This window comes from Pinus tabuliformis, chromosome 3_1 (assembly GCF_031772625.1).
Source record: "Pinus tabuliformis cultivar Carrire ecotype Pingquan chromosome 3_1, CPIR1, whole genome shotgun sequence".
NCBI lineage: Eukaryota > Viridiplantae > Streptophyta > Pinopsida > Pinales > Pinaceae > Pinus > Pinus tabuliformis.
The window spans coordinates 936,111,564-936,129,444 of NC_142301.1; the positions used below are offsets into that span (position 1 = coordinate 936,111,564).

Below are 17,881 nucleotides of genomic sequence, written 5' to 3' on the forward strand. Positions count from 1 at the left end.
AACCCCACACTATTGTATTATCGTACATGGTGGAAATACATAGGAATTATACAAAGCCTTAGCTCTCACAGCTAGCCAGCTCTTAGTACAATCCTCACAGATGCTCACAAGAAATCTTGGCGTCTCTCCAGCATTCCTCTTTGCCCTCCAAGCTCCTATTTCCTTGCGTTGTTCCTTGTGGATGATTTGCCTATTACCAAGTGGAAAACCAAGCCTTCAAAACTGCGCAATCCTCAAGGGTGAATCCTTGACTGCATGCATGAGTTTTCTCCATGAGAAAACACATGCAACTAAGAATAAACTGTCCTTGAACTTTAATCCCAACTGGGCCTTTCTCAGAATAGACATGCATGAGTTTTTGATGAGGGAATATTCAGTTGACTGGAGTAGCACTGGTTGAGTGCATTAATGCATCAACTGACTGTTAACTCACTATTAGTTCCTCAAACAGTTTGGAACTAATTTAACTGGACTTAACTTAGTAAACTGAGTTAACTAATTACGACAAAAATATAACTCAATCTTATCTCCTTAATTTAAGGGATAACTCTTGCATGACTTCAAAAAGACTTCTAACTTGAATTTCTCCAACTAATTAATTTAAAATAAATAAATTAATTATTTCCAAGTAGTTGTTAAGACTAAATTCGATTTTAATTCACAATTTAATTCAAGGACAAATTAAATTGGAATATTCTTGTTTCCATATTTCAACACTCCCTCTCAACAAGAAAGGGATTATCTGCCACCTCGATCCTGTCTCTATGGAACTCGAATTTACACTTTGACAATGCCTTTGTCAAAATGTCAGCATCTTGCTCCTCTGTTGAAATATATTGTAGCAACATGATCCTCTCGACCTGTGAAAAGCCACGGGCAACAAATATTGCCTTATGCTTCTCCACACTACCATCAGCAGCTTGCTTTACCTTGTAAAGCCAACGGGAACTCACAACTGACTTGTTCTCTAGTCTCGGAACCACGTCCCAAACACTGTTATGAACTATGGAGTCATACTCCTCCACCATAGCATCAACCCAAATCGGATGCTGAACTTCTTCCTCATAGGAAGATGGCTCAGTCTCAACACATTCCCTAACAAGGGTCATGTATCCAGTGTACCTCTCAGGTGACCTCCTTTGTCTGCGCTGAGAAGATGGTGCTCCCACATTCTCTCTTGCATCCTCCAACAATCTGTCAGCTTCTCTTGTGCGCTTCCATCCATCTCTAGAAGACTCTGCTTGAGTGGATGTTTCCACTCCTGGAACCTTTGCATGCAACTGCTCCGCATCAGTCTGAGGCTCCTCCTCCTTAGGAACCAATAGTTCCTCCACAACCTGTAGTTGGAGCTCCCTCTCAAGGGAAACTCGCATGGCCTTTTGCTCATCAAACTTAAGATCTCTGTGAACCACTGTCCTTCGACTAGTAGGCAAGACACCCAATAGTTGTGAGGTGTATTAGTGTACCCCACAAATATCCCCAACTCTGTTGTCGGCTCAAGCTTCTTCCATGCATCCTTTGTCACATGGAAATATACCGATGAGCCAAAGATCCTGAAGTGACCCACATCTGGTCTCTTACTAGAGAAAGCTTCCTCTGGTTTTCTATTCTACAAATAAACCATTGTGTTGCATGCCTCAGCCCACAAGTGAAGTGGTAGGCCTTGGTCATGCAGCATTGCCCGTGCTGCCCCTACAATAGTTCTGTTCTTCCTCTCAGCCACCCCATTCTGCTATGGGTTATGAGGTGCCATCAACTCTCGTTTAATTCCTTTCGTTGCACAAAAGTCCTTAAACTCTTGAGAGACATATTCTCCACTGTTGTCGCTTCTCAAGGCCTTGATCTTCTTCCCTGACTCTTTCTCGACCAAAGCTTTGAACTCACAAAACTTTGTGAAAGTTTGGTCCTTCTTCTGCATGAAATAAATCCAGAATTTACGAGAATAGTCATGAATGAAAATCACATAATAACTTTGCTTCGTTGTGGATGTTGTCGAGAATGGTCCACACAAATCAGTATGAACTCACTCTAAGATAGCCTCTGCTCGAATGTCTCGATCATGAAAGGAAGACTTGGTGTACTTTCCCAAGGTACAACCTTTGCATGTTTCAACTTGCTCAAGTTTACCTTTCAGAAGTCATGTAGATATCTGTTGCATTATCTTCAAAGCCCCATGATGCAAATGGCCCAACTGCTTGTGCCACAACTTGCCAATGTCTTGGGTTTGCACCAATTCTGCTTTCGTACTCAATGTTGCATAATCATCTACCTCTAGTTTATAGAGATTCTTCACCCGAATCCCTATCCTCTTGGTCTGACCCATGGCTATGTGTCTTAGGAACGCCTTTCCTTTACTGAAGACAACATTATAGCGTTTGTCATCCAACATCGCAACTGATACCAAGTTCTTCTTCAGTCCAGGCACATACATCACATCTGTCAAGGTGAGAGGAGCTCAATGCTCCCTTTGAAAAGAAACCGTGCCCACTCCTAAAACATTATACCTTCCGTCGTCACCCATCTCTATGCGCATCTTGAGGTCTTTCTCCTCCAAGGAACTGAATAAATTTTTATCACCGGTCATGTGGAATGAGGCTCCATTGTCAATATACCAGACAAAACTCATCATTGATGACACCATGCATGTGATGAGGGTAAAGTCCATTTCGAACTGAGAGGCTAATGCCTCACCTTCCGATCCTTTCGAGGATCCCTTCTTGGACTTCTTCGATGGGAAATTAATCACATAATGTCCCATCTTGTGACAATTAAAGCATCTTACTTTAGACATGTCACTCTTCTTCCCTCCATGAGAAGAATTCGATTTGAAATGGGAAGCCTTCCCCTTCCCTTTCCTTGCCTTAATTGCTAAGGCTAGATTTTCTTCATCATCGTTCTTGGATGAAGAATCATCTTGTGTGCTCCTCCTGATCTCCTCCTGCATAAGATCCGACCATAGTCACTCCCAATCCGGTAGTTTCTCCCTTCCATTCACAGAGTCCTGGTAGCTATTCCAACTCTTTGGAAGGCCAAGGAGAGCGAGGCTCACCATATCATCATCAACAGTAGTTATTCGCACACTACCAAGCTCATCTCTACAGGTGGTGAGCTTGTTCAGATATGTGGAAATAGTATTGCCCTTCTCCATCTTGATTCTTTGAAGCTTATCCTTAAGCACCAATTTCCTATGGTCACTATTGTTTTGGTAGAGGTCCTTCAATGTCCTCCACATTGTAATTGGAGTATCCTTCCCATGGAGACTCGAGACAATATGGTCTCGAACTCCCTCAAGGATGATCCGTCTCGCCTTCGCCACACACTTCTTCCACTCAGCCAACTCTTGTGCATTAGTTGAAGCTGGCTTTGGTATTTCTTGATCAATGAATTCCTTCAAGCCATTGTCTTCTAATACAGCCTCCATTCTATATTTCCATGCTATGTAATTCGAGCTACCTTCCAAGGCATACTCGAGTCTCAAGCCATAGAACGCCATTGGCCAACCTTGAAGTATGATATGAATTTGATTTTCACCTGCAACCCCAAACTTCAAACTTTGAATTCTCTTCTGAGGATATTGTTCACAGTTCCGATACCATGTAGAAAATCTGTGATAGGTTAACCCGATAATGCAATATAAATCAAAGCAGAATACTATAACCTACTTCTACTATCAATTTGCGGAAGCTTAAAGATCGAGTTGAACAATATAACAAAAAGAACAAGAATCAATGGCACAATACACATGAAAATACTTTTGGGGAAATCCTCAGCTAAAAACCCCACACTATTGTATTATCATACATGGTGGAAATACATAGGAATTATACAAAGCCTTAGCTCTCACAGCTAGCCAACTCTCAGTACAATCCTCACAGATGCTCGTAGGAAATCTTGGCTTCTCTCCAACCTTCCTCTTTGTCCTCCAAGCTCTTATTTCCTTCCATTTTTCCTTGTGGATGATTTGCCTATTACCAAGTGGAAAACCAAGCCTTCAAAACCGCGCAATCCTTAAGGATGAATCCTTGACTGCATGCATGAGTTTTCTCCATGAGAAAACACATGTAATTGATAGTACATTGTCCTTGAACTTTAATCTCAACTGGGTCTTTCTCAAAATAGACATGCATGAGTTTCTGATGAGGGAATCTAGAGTAGCACTAGTTGAGTGCATTAATGCATCAACTGAATGTTAACTCACTATTAGTTCCTCAAACAGTTTGGAACTAATTTAACTGGACTTAACTTAGTAAACTGAGTTAACTAATTACAACTCATATATAACTCAATCTTATCTCCTTAATTTAAGGGATAACTCTTGCATGACTTTAGAAAGACTTCTAACTTAAATTTCTCCAACTAATTAATTTAAAATAAATTAATTAATTAATTCCAAGTAGCTGTTAAGACTAAATTCGATTTTAATTCACAATTTAATTCAAGGACAAATTAAATTGGAATATTCGTGTTGCCATATTTCAACAAAAGGCCCATCACATGCATGACCCTCACCAATGATTTTTTTTGTTGTAATGGTGGTACCACTACCTCTCTCATATAGGCTCACTTTCCTCCCCTCTCTGCAGTAGAAGAACTTTGACACATTTACAACTGAACACTCACTTGGCACACCTTCTTGCTTTTCAAAGGCATTGTTGCATCCCTCTCTCTTGCTGGCAGTTAGAGCCAAGGAAAATCACTAAGAACTTGGAAATCATGCCTTTATACACTACAACAAAACTAGCGATTTGCGCCAGATTTAGCGCCAGATTTTAGTGCATTTTTTTTGTAATTGTGATGAGCAACCTGGCGCTAAATCTGGCTCTATTGTACAATTTTTAAAGCGTCCTTTTTTGCACCTGATTTTGCATCCTTTTTCACGCTAGATTTTGCATCATTTTTTACACCAAACTATGCATCATTTTTTGCGTCAAATTTTGAACCAAGATTTGCATCTTATTTTATGACAGGTTTTGCTTCTAGTTTTGTGTCATTTTTTGCATCTATTTTTCATTCTCTTTTTCTTCCTATTTTGTGTCATTCTTTGCTTCCATTTTTGCACCATCATTTGCATCAAGTTTACACTGTATTTTGAATCCAATTTAACGTCTTTTTATGCATCCATTTTGTGTCAGTTTTTGCATCTAGTCTTACGCCAGGTTTTGTATCTAGTCTTACACTAGTTTTTGCTTCTATTTTTGCACCAGCTTTGGTGCCTATCTTTGCACCATGTGTTGAATTTGATTTAGCACCAAATTTTGCATCCATTTTTGTGCCCATTTTTGCATCTTTTTTTGGACCATTTTTTACATCCACATTTACGTTTGATTTGTCTCCATTTTTCCCATCTCATTTTGCACCATATTTTGCGTCATTTGTTTCATCCAATTTTGCATCATTTTTAACACCATCTCTTGCATCTAATGTTACATCATTTTGAGCATCCAAATTTGCATTTATATTTGCATCTTATGTTGAGTCATGTGTTGTGTCCACCTTTGCATCTTATTTTGTGTCTAATGGTACATTCAATTTAGAGCCATTTTTTACGTCTACTTTTGTATTTGTTTTTGCACCAAGTTTTGCATCCAATTTTAAGCTATTTTATGCTCCTTTTTGCACCATTTTTTTGTGTCTACTTGTGTCCAATGTTGCACCATTATTTACACCGACTTTTTCATCCAATTTTGCATTTTTTTGGTGTCTAGTTTTACATCGTTTTCACCGTCCAAATTTGCATCTTTTTTTGCCTCATTTTGTGTCCACATTTGCATATAATTTTGTGTCTGAGTTCGAGCCTAAATTTGCATGTGATTAGGAATCATTTTTTACATCCAATATGGCATCCTTGGTTTCACCTTTTTTCAGCCCCATTTTGCATCTTGTTTTATGTCTTTTCTTACATCTTTTTTTTTTTCCTTTTTTGCACCCAAGTTTGCATCCCAAATTTACACCATTATTTGCATCATCATTTGGCATATTAATTTGTAACGTTTTTTGCTTCTTTTTAACGCTCAACTTTGAATCTTATTTTACATCTAGTTGTCTTTTTTTGCATCTAATTTGGTGCCCATTTATGTGTCCTTGTTTTTGCCTAATTTGATATCCTTTTGTATGCCATGTTTTGTTCCCTTCTTTGTGTCAACTATTGCACAATTTTTCACTTCTAATTTAAAACACTTTGTATGTCAATTGTTTGCATTTTGTATTAATTCCTAGTTTAACATCCAATTTTACTTTCAATTTTGCATCCATGGTTACATCCGCATTTGACTTCTTATATAGAGTATATTTTTCTTTACATATATGACCCCCTTTATAGATTCATAGTGAAATATATGATAGTTTCTAAATATCATTAAAGCAGATATCACAATTCAAAATCATTTGTAAAGAAATTTAAGAGAAATTGACAACATCCATCCAAAAAAATAACAATGTGTCATTAACAATTTTCAAAACATGTATAAAATAGCAACATAATACTAATAAAATCAGTATTATTTTTAATCAAAACAAGTAAAATTCAAATATGATTAACAAATCAAAATATTTCATGAATATCGTTATTCTACGATAAATTAACAACATACATAAATCAAACTCATCGTATGATTACAAAATCAAAATGTCTCATTGATATAGGGTAAATTCACAACACCCATCTAAACATAACAATGTCATTCTACACAATAATTTCTTCATAAAAAACAATGCATGTGCATGCCTAGCTACCACCACCAAGATCATCCTCATGATCATCCTGACCATCCTCATTACTCTGATCCACATCATCACCAACACCGCAACTATCATCATCATCTCCTCCTTCACCACCATCATCCTCATCCTCATCCTCATCATCTCCTGATATATGTTGAACATAATTTGGATCATCGTCTTGGCAATCATTACTTATAGCATTCTGACAAAAAAAATCAATATTACATGTTAGTATTAATTACATAACACAACACATGTTTTTGTTATACAATGTTAACCATAAAATGAGGTAAGATATAATATCTAATAGTACTAAAAAATAAAATGAAAATATGGTTTAAAAGTATATTGGAAATCCAACTAAGATTACATACCATAGAGTCCATCCAAACAACAAATTCAACCCATCTCTTTTGCTGCAGCACCTCCTTTTCCAAATGATTTGGAGGTCTTCCATATTTTAGTTCCTATCAATCAGTAAATAGGGAGAAATTAGATAACAATGACTTTCTTCTAGTACAAAATTTATTAAAAAAATATCACATGTTTAATATACTTACAAAGGTTGTTATCAGTGCTTTTAAACATTTATGGCCACTACGATGAGTGACTTTTGTCTTGGTTAACCTCGCCTTGGATGCCTTGTCCTTAAACATAAACCAATTCAATTTATTTTCACACAAATACATGTCTAAGATACTTATAAGTATTAATACATTCTAAATAATGTTTAATGAAAAATTCAATACCTGAATTTTTATTTCATATATCTTATTTATAACATTTTAATGATTACAATAATACTCTTGTTACCAGATATTGTCAGAAGAAATCTCACAAGACCGCTACCTAAGAACATTGGACAGTTGAATGCATTAGTTAACATGTTTGAAGAATTCTATCTTCAAATCTAGATCCATCTCATGTGATTCCCGTATGTGGTATAAATTGTCTTGAAGGTACCTGCATCATTTGACACAAAGCTATTCAGCACAATCGTTAACAAAAAACATCACAACTGCACAATATGAACGGTGCATCAAAATTGGCATTCACACGTCTAAGGTCTTTTTGGCATATCTGGTGTGGGTATAAAAGGTTTCCATTAAATCTCGTAAGCCTTTTTAACTATTATAAATAAACCACTAAAGTAAAACAAACAAATCAGTTATAAGAACTGAAAAGAAAGCTTGAAAAAAGATTAACATTTTCTAAAAGGCAAACACTAGAACACACTTCAAAATACTTTTCCTAAAATACTTCTTCAACCTGGCATCAAATTTGAAGGGCATGGTCATATTTCAATATGAAGTCATACTATATTTTCAACCCTTCTATGTTGGCAAGTTAAAACTAATGTTCCACCAAGACTCCGGGATAGGGAGATGCATGTCTGGGGTGATGCACAGGGGGGGCGTGTGAGAGTACCCTCAAATTTTAGGTAAAATTAGGGGGCAGGGGGATATGGGGGTATATAATTTTTTTAATATATATATATATATATATATATTTTCAATAATGAAAGCATAAATACATTGATCCGTACATGATTGAATTAAATAATGAAATACACTGATCCATACTCATCATTCATACTAATACATACATCATTCATTCATACACCACGAGATTCAATAATGAACTAGATTGATCCATATTCATCATTCATTATTCAACATTCTAGAATCTAAATTGATTTAAAAATTAAATTCATCATTCGTCATTCTAGATTCTAAATTGATTTAAAATTTAAATTCGTGATTCTAGAATCTAATTAGTACTAACCAAAATAGACTATAGTAGATACTTAAGCCTGAAGATTGGAATAGTAAATTGATATAACTCAAACTCAAAAAAAGTAAAGAGTGAAAGTCAAAGAATCAGTCTAAGGTCATCCATATCTAAAGTCAAGACTCGAAAGTTAAAACTGATGATTAAAAATGGCCAATGAGCATTTTAGGAGTGCCATGGAGGAGGAGGTGCAACAGTTAACTGGTAAGTCAAATAGTGCTGCGCAGCAAGCTGAGTAGACATAAGCTTGGTAACTCGAATGAGTGAGTTAGAGATTGCAAATTAGTTTAGGTTTTGATATTTGTTATGTGTTGTTCTTTTTAATTTTAATTTTCTTTTATGGTTGTTTTATAATTTTTTTTAATTTCTATATTACAACAGTTACTAGAAAAAAAATTAAGCAGAACATGGCCCCCCTCAAAAGGGGTGCTTTTGGGCTTGGTGCTCTTGATTAAATGGTAGTTCCAAACCCTTATATATAATAGAGCCCAATGGAAACATCGCAATTCGCTCATTCTTGAAATCCTAAAAATTGTTATGTCTGATGCATTTTGAGTGGAATCTGAAATTTACTTTCTCCATATGAAATAAAATGAGGTCAGAACCACTCTCAAACATCCTAAGTCAATTAATAGGGCCCTAGGGTTGAATGTTGAGCTTTCCCACTCATAAATTATTGTTTCAAGCAAAATTAAGGGGGAGCACCTAGCCCTCTTTTAGGGGAGCTGCCCAGAAGCACCCCTTTTGGGGAAACACATCCCCACAGTAGGGAAACGTTTCCCCCTGCGTCTCCCTGTGTCTCCCTAAAAGGGGGCGTGGGGAAACGTGTCCCTGAGCATCTTCCCATCCTAGGTGTGTGGGAAGCGTGGATACGTGCACCCCACCATAGGGGACACATCCTCATGGAACACTGGTTAAAATAAACTATTGTTTTCTTACAAAAGCAAAAAATGGATCAAAATTTTAACTATTTCGTATTTTATGTTTAGCACAATTGTAAGTCGCGTGGTAGTACTAAAATAGGATAGATAAACAGCAGTGTTTTTTATAATCACTATATAGTCGAATTCCTATCAATCTTATGTGGAAATGATGTAGCTTGAAGTATCTAAATGCAGTACCAAAGTAGAATTGATACCAATAACCAAACAAGGCAGTGACAACACAAACAAAATTTGTTGTAGCATCAAACTACAGAACTGTATTATCTAAATTTTTTCCTGGTAGCACTCTCATTTCCGTAAAATGTTTTTAATTCCAATGAACAAAGACTTGCCTAACTCGATAACGAAATTGTGTTCCTTTGACATCAAGGATTTAGAAAAGGATTTAGAAAAGAATTTAAAAAGAACCAATCATAGTAGAAGGATCATTACAGGATCTAAATACTAAAAAATAATCACCATAAAAGAACACTAAACATTAAAAGTTAAAACTAAATATTGGAGTATCTAAAGAACAGAACCTAATTATTGACAAAAACTAGACATTAAATGAAGGATCGTGAGATCTATGACCCAGTGCCGATAAGAATACAAAATCAACTTCTGCATTCCCCTCATGACCCATCTGGATATGGACTTAAGGAGACCAGAACCAATCTTAATAGATTAATTACAGGATGTAACTGCACAAGCCTAGTATTCCATGAGTCTATCCCCCATCTGCTTATACTAGATATAAACAACACGTTTGTAGAAAGTTAGAAAAATACATTGTACAATCAGGTTGAACTCAATACAGATTCAATTGGACCTACAACACATTCCAGCCACAAAGCTGGAAAGAGCACAATAAAAATAAAAGCAAACATTGAATCTTATCACTGTTGTGGATTTTGTCCTTAGAATGACATGAGACATTCCAAATATGATGCCCAATCTGATATGTTGGCTCTTCTAGCATGGATGCAAAGAGAAAGCAATTACAGTACTTGATCTGTTTTTTATAATATAAGACTATATTTTGCTAAGAAAACAAAGGTATACAAAAAATCCCACATGCATTACATATCGAATATCATTCCTTCGGGAAAGCCCTAAAAGCCAAGTGTATGTGGAGACTAATATCAAAAGAGGACCTCTGGAATCAGATTCACATTCAGAGATATATTGAGCCCAATTCAGCAGAAGACTGGATTGGAAACCCAAACAAGTCAATCAACAATGCATCCATATTATTGAAAGTACTGACTATAACATTCCCTTTAATAGGCAGATTGCTAGCATGGAAGGTTTGCAATGAGGCTAAGGCGAAGATCAGTATAGACCCATGGATAAGCAATGGAGCTGAGTACAAGCTGCTGGAAGCAGTGATAAACTCTCTTCAATCTAGACCAGGCAGCTGGACGAGGAAACTCCTCCATTTGCCAGCAGGATTGGAATAGCGCTGAACAGAGAGACGACTCAAAGGCCAAGAAAATATTCAATCAAAAGGATTTATAAACAAATCAAAAGTGTGCCATGCCTATATAAAAGACTCTGATGATGAACATGTCTGGTCTAAAATCCAGCCTTGGGGATTTACATTCCAAAGTTAGGATAAGAATCGTGTACCCTGGACAGACCAGAATGCACACTCTCATGGTGGAAGCGCATCTGGATAAGAACCTTTCAAAAGTTCATTATTTACATGCAGTTGGCAATCTTAAATAGAGCACCCACATAGGAAGTTCTTAAGAGAAGAAATGGATCAAGTCCAAGCAAATGTATCATGTGTAAAAGAGTTGAAAATAACATAGACCACTTACTAATATTTTGTCCTTAATAAAGGAAATCTGGATGGTTTGACAAGGATAAAGGACTGTGGACAAGGAGGTTATGCTGAAGAGTGCTCTAAAAAGTGGTAGCAAAACTCAGTCCTCAAAGGCCTTCCTCTAATAGTATCATGGGGAATCTAGAAAGATAGAAATGTTGAAATCTTTGAAGACAGGTATATAACTCTTTCAATGTGCCTTCCAAGGTCAGTCAATCTTCTCAAACTTCAAAGCTTTTTCATCAACCCCAACACAGAAAAAGTTGATTCATGCTCTTATGGACAAATCTGGAACATGGGGATTACTTTGATGGAGCTAGTCAAGGTACCCCCCAAAAAAGGGAAGCCATACGTGTTCTCTATCTCAATAACTCTAACTGTATCAGATTTAAAACAGATTTAGGTGAGGATCAAATAACTACACTGAGCTTATTTCCCTAACAATACTCTAAAAGCTAGCAGCCCATAGTGGCATTTAAAAAAGTACCAGTGTTTGTTGGCTCATTGTTGTTAGATAGTGTACCCCAGATCATCTTCTACTAGGTTGGAGCACACATGGCAGATCTGGGCACCTTATATTACAACAGCATTACACAAATCCATGCAGCATTAAATTCCAAACAGCATAATGATCTGTTGGTGAGAATGCAGCAATAAATAGACAGTAGGAGCACATCACAAATTTTACTATTCCAGCAATAAGGGCACACACATGCATGTATGGACCAGCCATAAAAAGAATAAGATAATTTTATCATTATACTTCAGGTTAAAGATAAAGTGCTAAAGTTAGATGAGTCAGTTCTGTTTTATTTTTCAGTCTTTCTGAATTCATTTTTTATCAGTTAGATAGAGCACAGATCCAGAGATCTAAGTAATATATCTATTTTTATAAGCCCTAGGTGTCACTTATAAGAAAGAGTGAGAGTATGGATCTGTAATAGGGTTAGTTTCAGTTCTTACACAAAATCCTTTCTAGCAGATTTTTATTCAGCAGTATTGGAATAGCAGTAACAGGTGTTTTTGACATTGATCTGTGTGTTCCAATGTATGTATTCCCACTGTGTTTGTAGATTTTAGTGAGATTCAGATTGCAGTTTTGATTAGCCTTTAAATTTAGACAGTGTTAGTTTCCACTAGAAGAAGAATCTGTTTACAATGAGTTAGACAAAAATTCATAATGGTATCAGAGAAAGGTTTGTTGAAACATTCTAAAAATCCTTGAATAGATAGTAGGACTGCTACCTATGAAAGGGAGCTGTCAGGAGGCTCCAGGGATCGGATGCTGTGATCCATGCTTGAGAAAAGCACAGTGAAGTTTCAAGTTGTTGGGTTCTTTGTTAGGCTGCTGATCTGTCTTAACTTTCGTTTAGGTGATATTCCAATGCAGTAGTATGGCTACAGTCAATCTCAAATACATGGACAGATTGGAAGGTCCCTCTTAACTTCATTCCAGGGAAGTCTCAGGTAACCAGCCTGCATCCATCTTAACTACAGATCTTCCAAGCATTTGGCGGGATCAAATTTCTTTTCACTCTAAAAGAGGTTTGCACCTCAATAGATTTGATCCCTCTCGACACTCGATAGATCTGGAGTTAAGATGGATCTAGAGTGAGAAATTATTCTTACATAAGAATACCATTAGCAAAACCATGGGTTGTCAAAACCACCAACAATAAATTGACTATTTTACCTCAAGTTTATTTTAATTGTTAATTTTTATTTTTATTTTTATTTTTTTTTAATTTTATTTCATTTCCATTTTATGCAATTTGACTGAGTCAAAATGTTTACATATCAAGACACGACATTACAACATCTCTTCCATACCAGGCTGGTGAGCGCCTCTAGGCACAAAGATATTGTTGGAGTAGGATTTGTCTAACTTCATTGAGAAACTGGTTGTAGAGCCTCCCAAACCTGTGTAATTAGTAAATCATAAAAAGAAGATGGCCAAGGTCAAGTGAGTCATACTTGAATCTATGAAGGATCATTAGATCCCTCACATCACCAAAAAGACCACAATAAAGTACATGTTTGATGCTCTAGTCACTCTATCAGAGTGAGAACAACAAACAGAAGACATTGCTAAGAAATAAGCTTAATCCCTGCAAATGAGTAAAAGGATATTGTAGTTTCCTACTTAATGAAGATTATTGATCTCCATGATCAGCTTGCAGCAATTGAGAGGAGGTGAAGGGTGAAAAGCTAGTACTCATTGCATTAAATAGGTCCTGTTCTTTTTGGAAACTTTTTGGCTATGACATCTAGGCCAAAAAAAAGTTAAAACTTCCCATTTTGAAGAGGCTATGGAATGACTTCAACTAGAAGGAGCAGAATGTTGTTCCCATTAGTAAGACGAAGAAGGGCAACAAGAAAAGAGGAACTAAGAAGGGTTAAAAAGGGAAGAAAGAGAAGCCAGGTTCTTGTAACCAGGGAAGGAAGGACTTGAGCCACATCAAGTGCTTCAAGTGTCAAATGTTTGGGCACTTCGCTTCCAATGTCATCAAAAGAAGGGGAAGGGAAAGCAACTTGTAAAGAGTACAAAAGCATCAGCTCAAGTGGATGAGCTTTCATCCAATCTCGAGATACACTTCTCAATGGTCTCATGCCTGTCATCTGACATCATGTCTGATGTGGACTGGCATGTGGACAGTGGAGCCTGCAAACATACAACCTCTAACAAGAGTACCTTTAGTAGAACTTGGTGATGATGCCACATATCCAGTTGCAAGAGTGGGATCCATCAAGTGATATCCTTAAGCTTACTAAGTTAATGATGTTTTGTATGTAACTAGCTTAACTAAAAATCTCTTTCCAATTTCAGTGATGATAGATCCTACATATATGGCTAACTTTGAAGATCAACAAGTCCTCATCCTAAATTGCAAGGGAATCCTATAAGAACTTTAGGGTATGATAGTGACAACATGTGTGAGCTTTGACAAAAGAGACTAGGTCACTTGCACTAGTGAATTTTGCCAATCTTGAAAAACATGGTGTGGGCATTGCCAATCTTCAAGGCTGAGAAGAAAGGAGTGTGCAAAGGTTGTGCACTTGGCTAGCATGTAAAGGATGTTTTCCTGGCAGTAAACATAGGTCAAGAGGGGTTTCTGACCTAATCAACTCAAATGTATGTGGGCCCATCTCTTCAACTTCCTTATCAAGTAACATTTACTATGAATATTTTATTGATGATTCTTCTAGGAAGTCCTAGACTTAATTCACAAAAACCAAAGAAGTTTGATACCTTTTGCATGAAATCAAGAATCAAGAAAATTTTGATAGTTCCCTACAACCCTCAGTAGTTTGGGGCCTTGATTCATGATCTAGTTCTGCTCATGTGTCTCTGTGTATAAACATGTCTCATCATTGTCTATATTTTGAATAGGTATCCTCACAGAATTTTCAAGGATAAGACTGGAGGAATTCAGAAGCCTCAAGTAACACATCTTTGAGTTTTTCAGTTGTCCTATCTACATTCATATTCCAGATGGGAAAAGGACCAAGTTGGAACCTTCTAGTTTGAAGGGCATTTTTGTAGGTTAGAGTGAAACCTCAAAAGCTTATAGAATATACATTCCATCTCAACATAAAGTAGTTGTGAGTAGAGATACCAAGTTTGAAGAAAATGCATGGTCCTCTAAGTCTCAAGAACCTCCAATAGTGACCATGGAGGCAGAAGAGCTTGGTATCCCAAAAAAAGATCTGCAGAAATCAAAAAGATCATGAAACGCATACTTAGATCAGCAAGCTTTTGGAAGTGCAAGGGGTGCCTCTTTACCTTCAAGTTCAGCTAGAAAGCCTAGATGGCTAATCTAGACATTAAAAGAGGCAACAGAGTAAGTTGGTGCTCCAACTACTTCCCTTCAAATAAGCCACCCTCCTAAAAAGTTCCCTAGTTATGTTGCACTGATATCTTTCATTATTGAAACAAAACCTTCTAGTAACGGCAGTAAGGAAGCAAGTACTGCAAAATGCCATGATGGAGGAATACATCTCCTCCTAAAGAATGATGGGTAGGAGATAGTGCCTAGACTAGTGGAGAAGTCAGTATTTGACTCTAGTTTTTCTTACAACAATCATGCATGGTTAAGCATGCACCAGATAGCAGCATATAAAACTGCAAAGCTCGGTTTGTGGCTGGACGGTTCTCCCATTAAAAAGGAGTTGACTATGAGGAGACTTTTGCTCTTGTTACTAAATATACCTCTATCAGATTTACTATGTCTTTCACAACAATATTCCATTGGATTTTATATCAAATTTATGTAAAGACAACATTTCTTAATAGGTTGATTAAGGAGTTATATGAATAAACCAACCAAGAGGCTTTTAGGTGAATAGGCTTGAGACCCATGTTTACAAGTTGAAGTAGGCCCTTTATGAGTTGAAACAGGAACCATTTGCATGGCACTCCAAGATCGATGAATAACTTTCAGATTTGGGTTTCACTGAGACAGATGCAGATTCTAATTTTTACAATTTGGTAGATCATTCTAATCTGCTTGTTTTAGTCCCATATGTAGACAATCTTACACTCACAGGAAGTTAAAAGGAATCCACAAACTGGTGCAGGGCAAAATTGGCAAGAGAATTTGTCATGACTTGAAGCACTACTTGCTGGCTCTAGGGGTGTAGCAAAGTGCAGGTGAAGTGTTCCTTGGACAGAAAAAGTATGTAATTGAAATTCTTAGAAGATTTCAAATGATGGACTGCAAACCCATGGCTACTCCAGTGTATGCAATTGAAATTCTGATGAGATTTCAAATGATGTACTGCAAACCCATGGCTACTCCCCTGTGGTAGTAAATCCATTGTACTTTGCTGATTCTAATTCAGATTTGATGAACATCTGTATACATGGAATTGATAGGTTTCCTCATGTACTTAGTTAACACAAGGCCTAACATTTGTTTTGCAGTCAACACTTTCAGTACATGGTGCAGCCTAGGCAAGTTCATCAGGTTGCCACAAAACACAAGTTCTAATACTTGGAAGGGGGTAGTGCATTTTGCACTGAGATATGTTAGTGATGCAGCTTTTTATTCAATGATAATGGAATAGCATTAACAGGGGTTCTCGACAGTGATCTACATGTTCTGTGCAGGTTTTCTAACTGTGTCCGTTTATAGGCTCAAACGACATTCAGATTACAGTTTCGATTAGCCTTTAAATTCAGACTGTGCTACTTTCCTGTAGGAGAAGAATCTGTTAAACAAGTGTTACTAAATTCATCAGTTGTTAGTAATTAATTGGATGAATGGCAGTAGTAGAAGATGAAATCAAACGTTCTGTCCGTTTTTATTTCAGAGTGCTTTGAACATGTCTACAAAGAATTAAATGGTGAAGCAGACACCTTGAGGAAGGAAGGACTACAGTTGGCTGAGGGTTCAAGGTTATGAAGTGAAATCAAGGATTGTCATATCTTACACGAACATATTTCTGCATCCTCGAATGGGGATTCTTATGACAATCAGTATTCTGAAGATGATCCAAGTGCCTCAAAAGAAGAATTCTGAATTTTAGAGAAGTTACAGGACCCTTCAATCAATATCAATGCCTTCTTCAGGCTTAGCAAAGAATGTATATTTTCGTTCTGATATTTCTCAAAGCTTAAAGCATTTACAGAATGTATCTCTTTATACTCGGATGAAATAAAAGATTAGAAAAATTGAGGGAAAATATATCAATATCAATCGATATGTAAGCCAATAAATGTGCCAAAAAAAACACAGATTGAAAAAATATGCCTGCTATGAGTCTGTGAAAGCAAATATAAGCAGCACCTCTTCTGGAAAATGTGAAGCGGAAATACAAAACAAAAAAGACATTGTGATAAGAGAATATGGGTTGAGAGGGACAAAAGAAATCAAGGCTTAGACTCACCTCTATCCGATTGCATATGAGGATCTGAACCAGCCGCATCGGTTATCCAAAAATGCACCTTTGTCCGTGCACCGATCAAGTCAATCCGCCGCCTGGAAAGAAAAATAGCACAATGCAAATATTTGCAAATGCGTCTACCTGAAAAAGGGGCGCGGCGTAAGAGGCCCTCCTGAAACCCCTCGGAGAAGGATATATCTGCGGACCTGAAACCCTACATCCGATATAACAACCCATTTTAAGATATAAATGTTTTAAAAAGTTAAAGAGCATTGTCGCCGACCCTGAAACCCTACATCGTATATAGAACTAGCATTTGCAGAAACCGGTGCAACGTCATAGAAGTAGTGGGATATGGAAGTAAGTAAAAGTAATATTTTAGTAAAATGTTAAATATGTGTTGTATGAATTAATACACCTTTGAAAAGAATATTTGTTTCCCTACATTTCTATTGAACAAATACAAATCTGAATATGTTCTAAGGACTATCATGGAGGGAGTCGAGATGACCCACAGGACCCATAGCTGAATACACAAGGGGATTTCAATGCTGGAAATCTAGTTTATAGCATAGTAGCAAGATTTGGTCATATTGCTCTTTATTATATGGAAATTCGGCAACAGTACAAAATTCAGTATGTTTTCACTGCAATGCAGATACAGAACAGTTCACTTACCTTATAATGTCTTTGATACCCATCAACATATAAGCCCCAAAAAAATAGAGCA

General features: G+C 36.9%; 1 protein-coding gene across 1 annotated transcript; it reads right to left on the minus strand.

Annotated features, from left to right (window-relative positions):
* Positions 1 to 6,563: 6,563 nt before the first annotated feature.
* LOC149190846 (uncharacterized) lies at positions 6,564 to 17,459 on the minus strand. Its single transcript, XM_089413451.1, has 5 exons — positions 17,155 to 17,459; positions 7,559 to 7,683; positions 7,281 to 7,367; positions 7,095 to 7,187; positions 6,564 to 6,922 (listed from the first exon to the last, which is right to left on the minus strand). Exons 2-5 carry the CDS (start codon positions 7,604 to 7,606, stop codon positions 6,725 to 6,727), a joined length of 426 nt encoding a protein of 141 aa, XP_089269577.1. The 5' UTR covers positions 7,607 to 7,683; positions 17,155 to 17,459; the 3' UTR covers positions 6,564 to 6,724.
* Between the last annotated feature and the right edge of the window lie 422 nt (positions 17,460 to 17,881).

Bases quoted from the DNA above. Each gene is read 5' to 3' on its own strand.
- LOC149190846 (XM_089413451.1), bottom strand. From the start codon at position 7,606: ATGTTAACTAATGCATTCAACTGTCCAATGTTCTTAGGTAGCGGTCTT. The intron at 7,368-7,558 runs GTGAGATTTCTT...TTTATGTTTAAG, and splicing joins TGTTCTTAGGTAGCGGTCTT to GACAAGGCATCCAAGGCGAG. The intron at 7,188-7,280 runs GTAAGTATATTA...ACTGATTGATAG, and splicing joins AAGCACTGATAACAACCTTT to GAACTAAAATATGGAAGACC.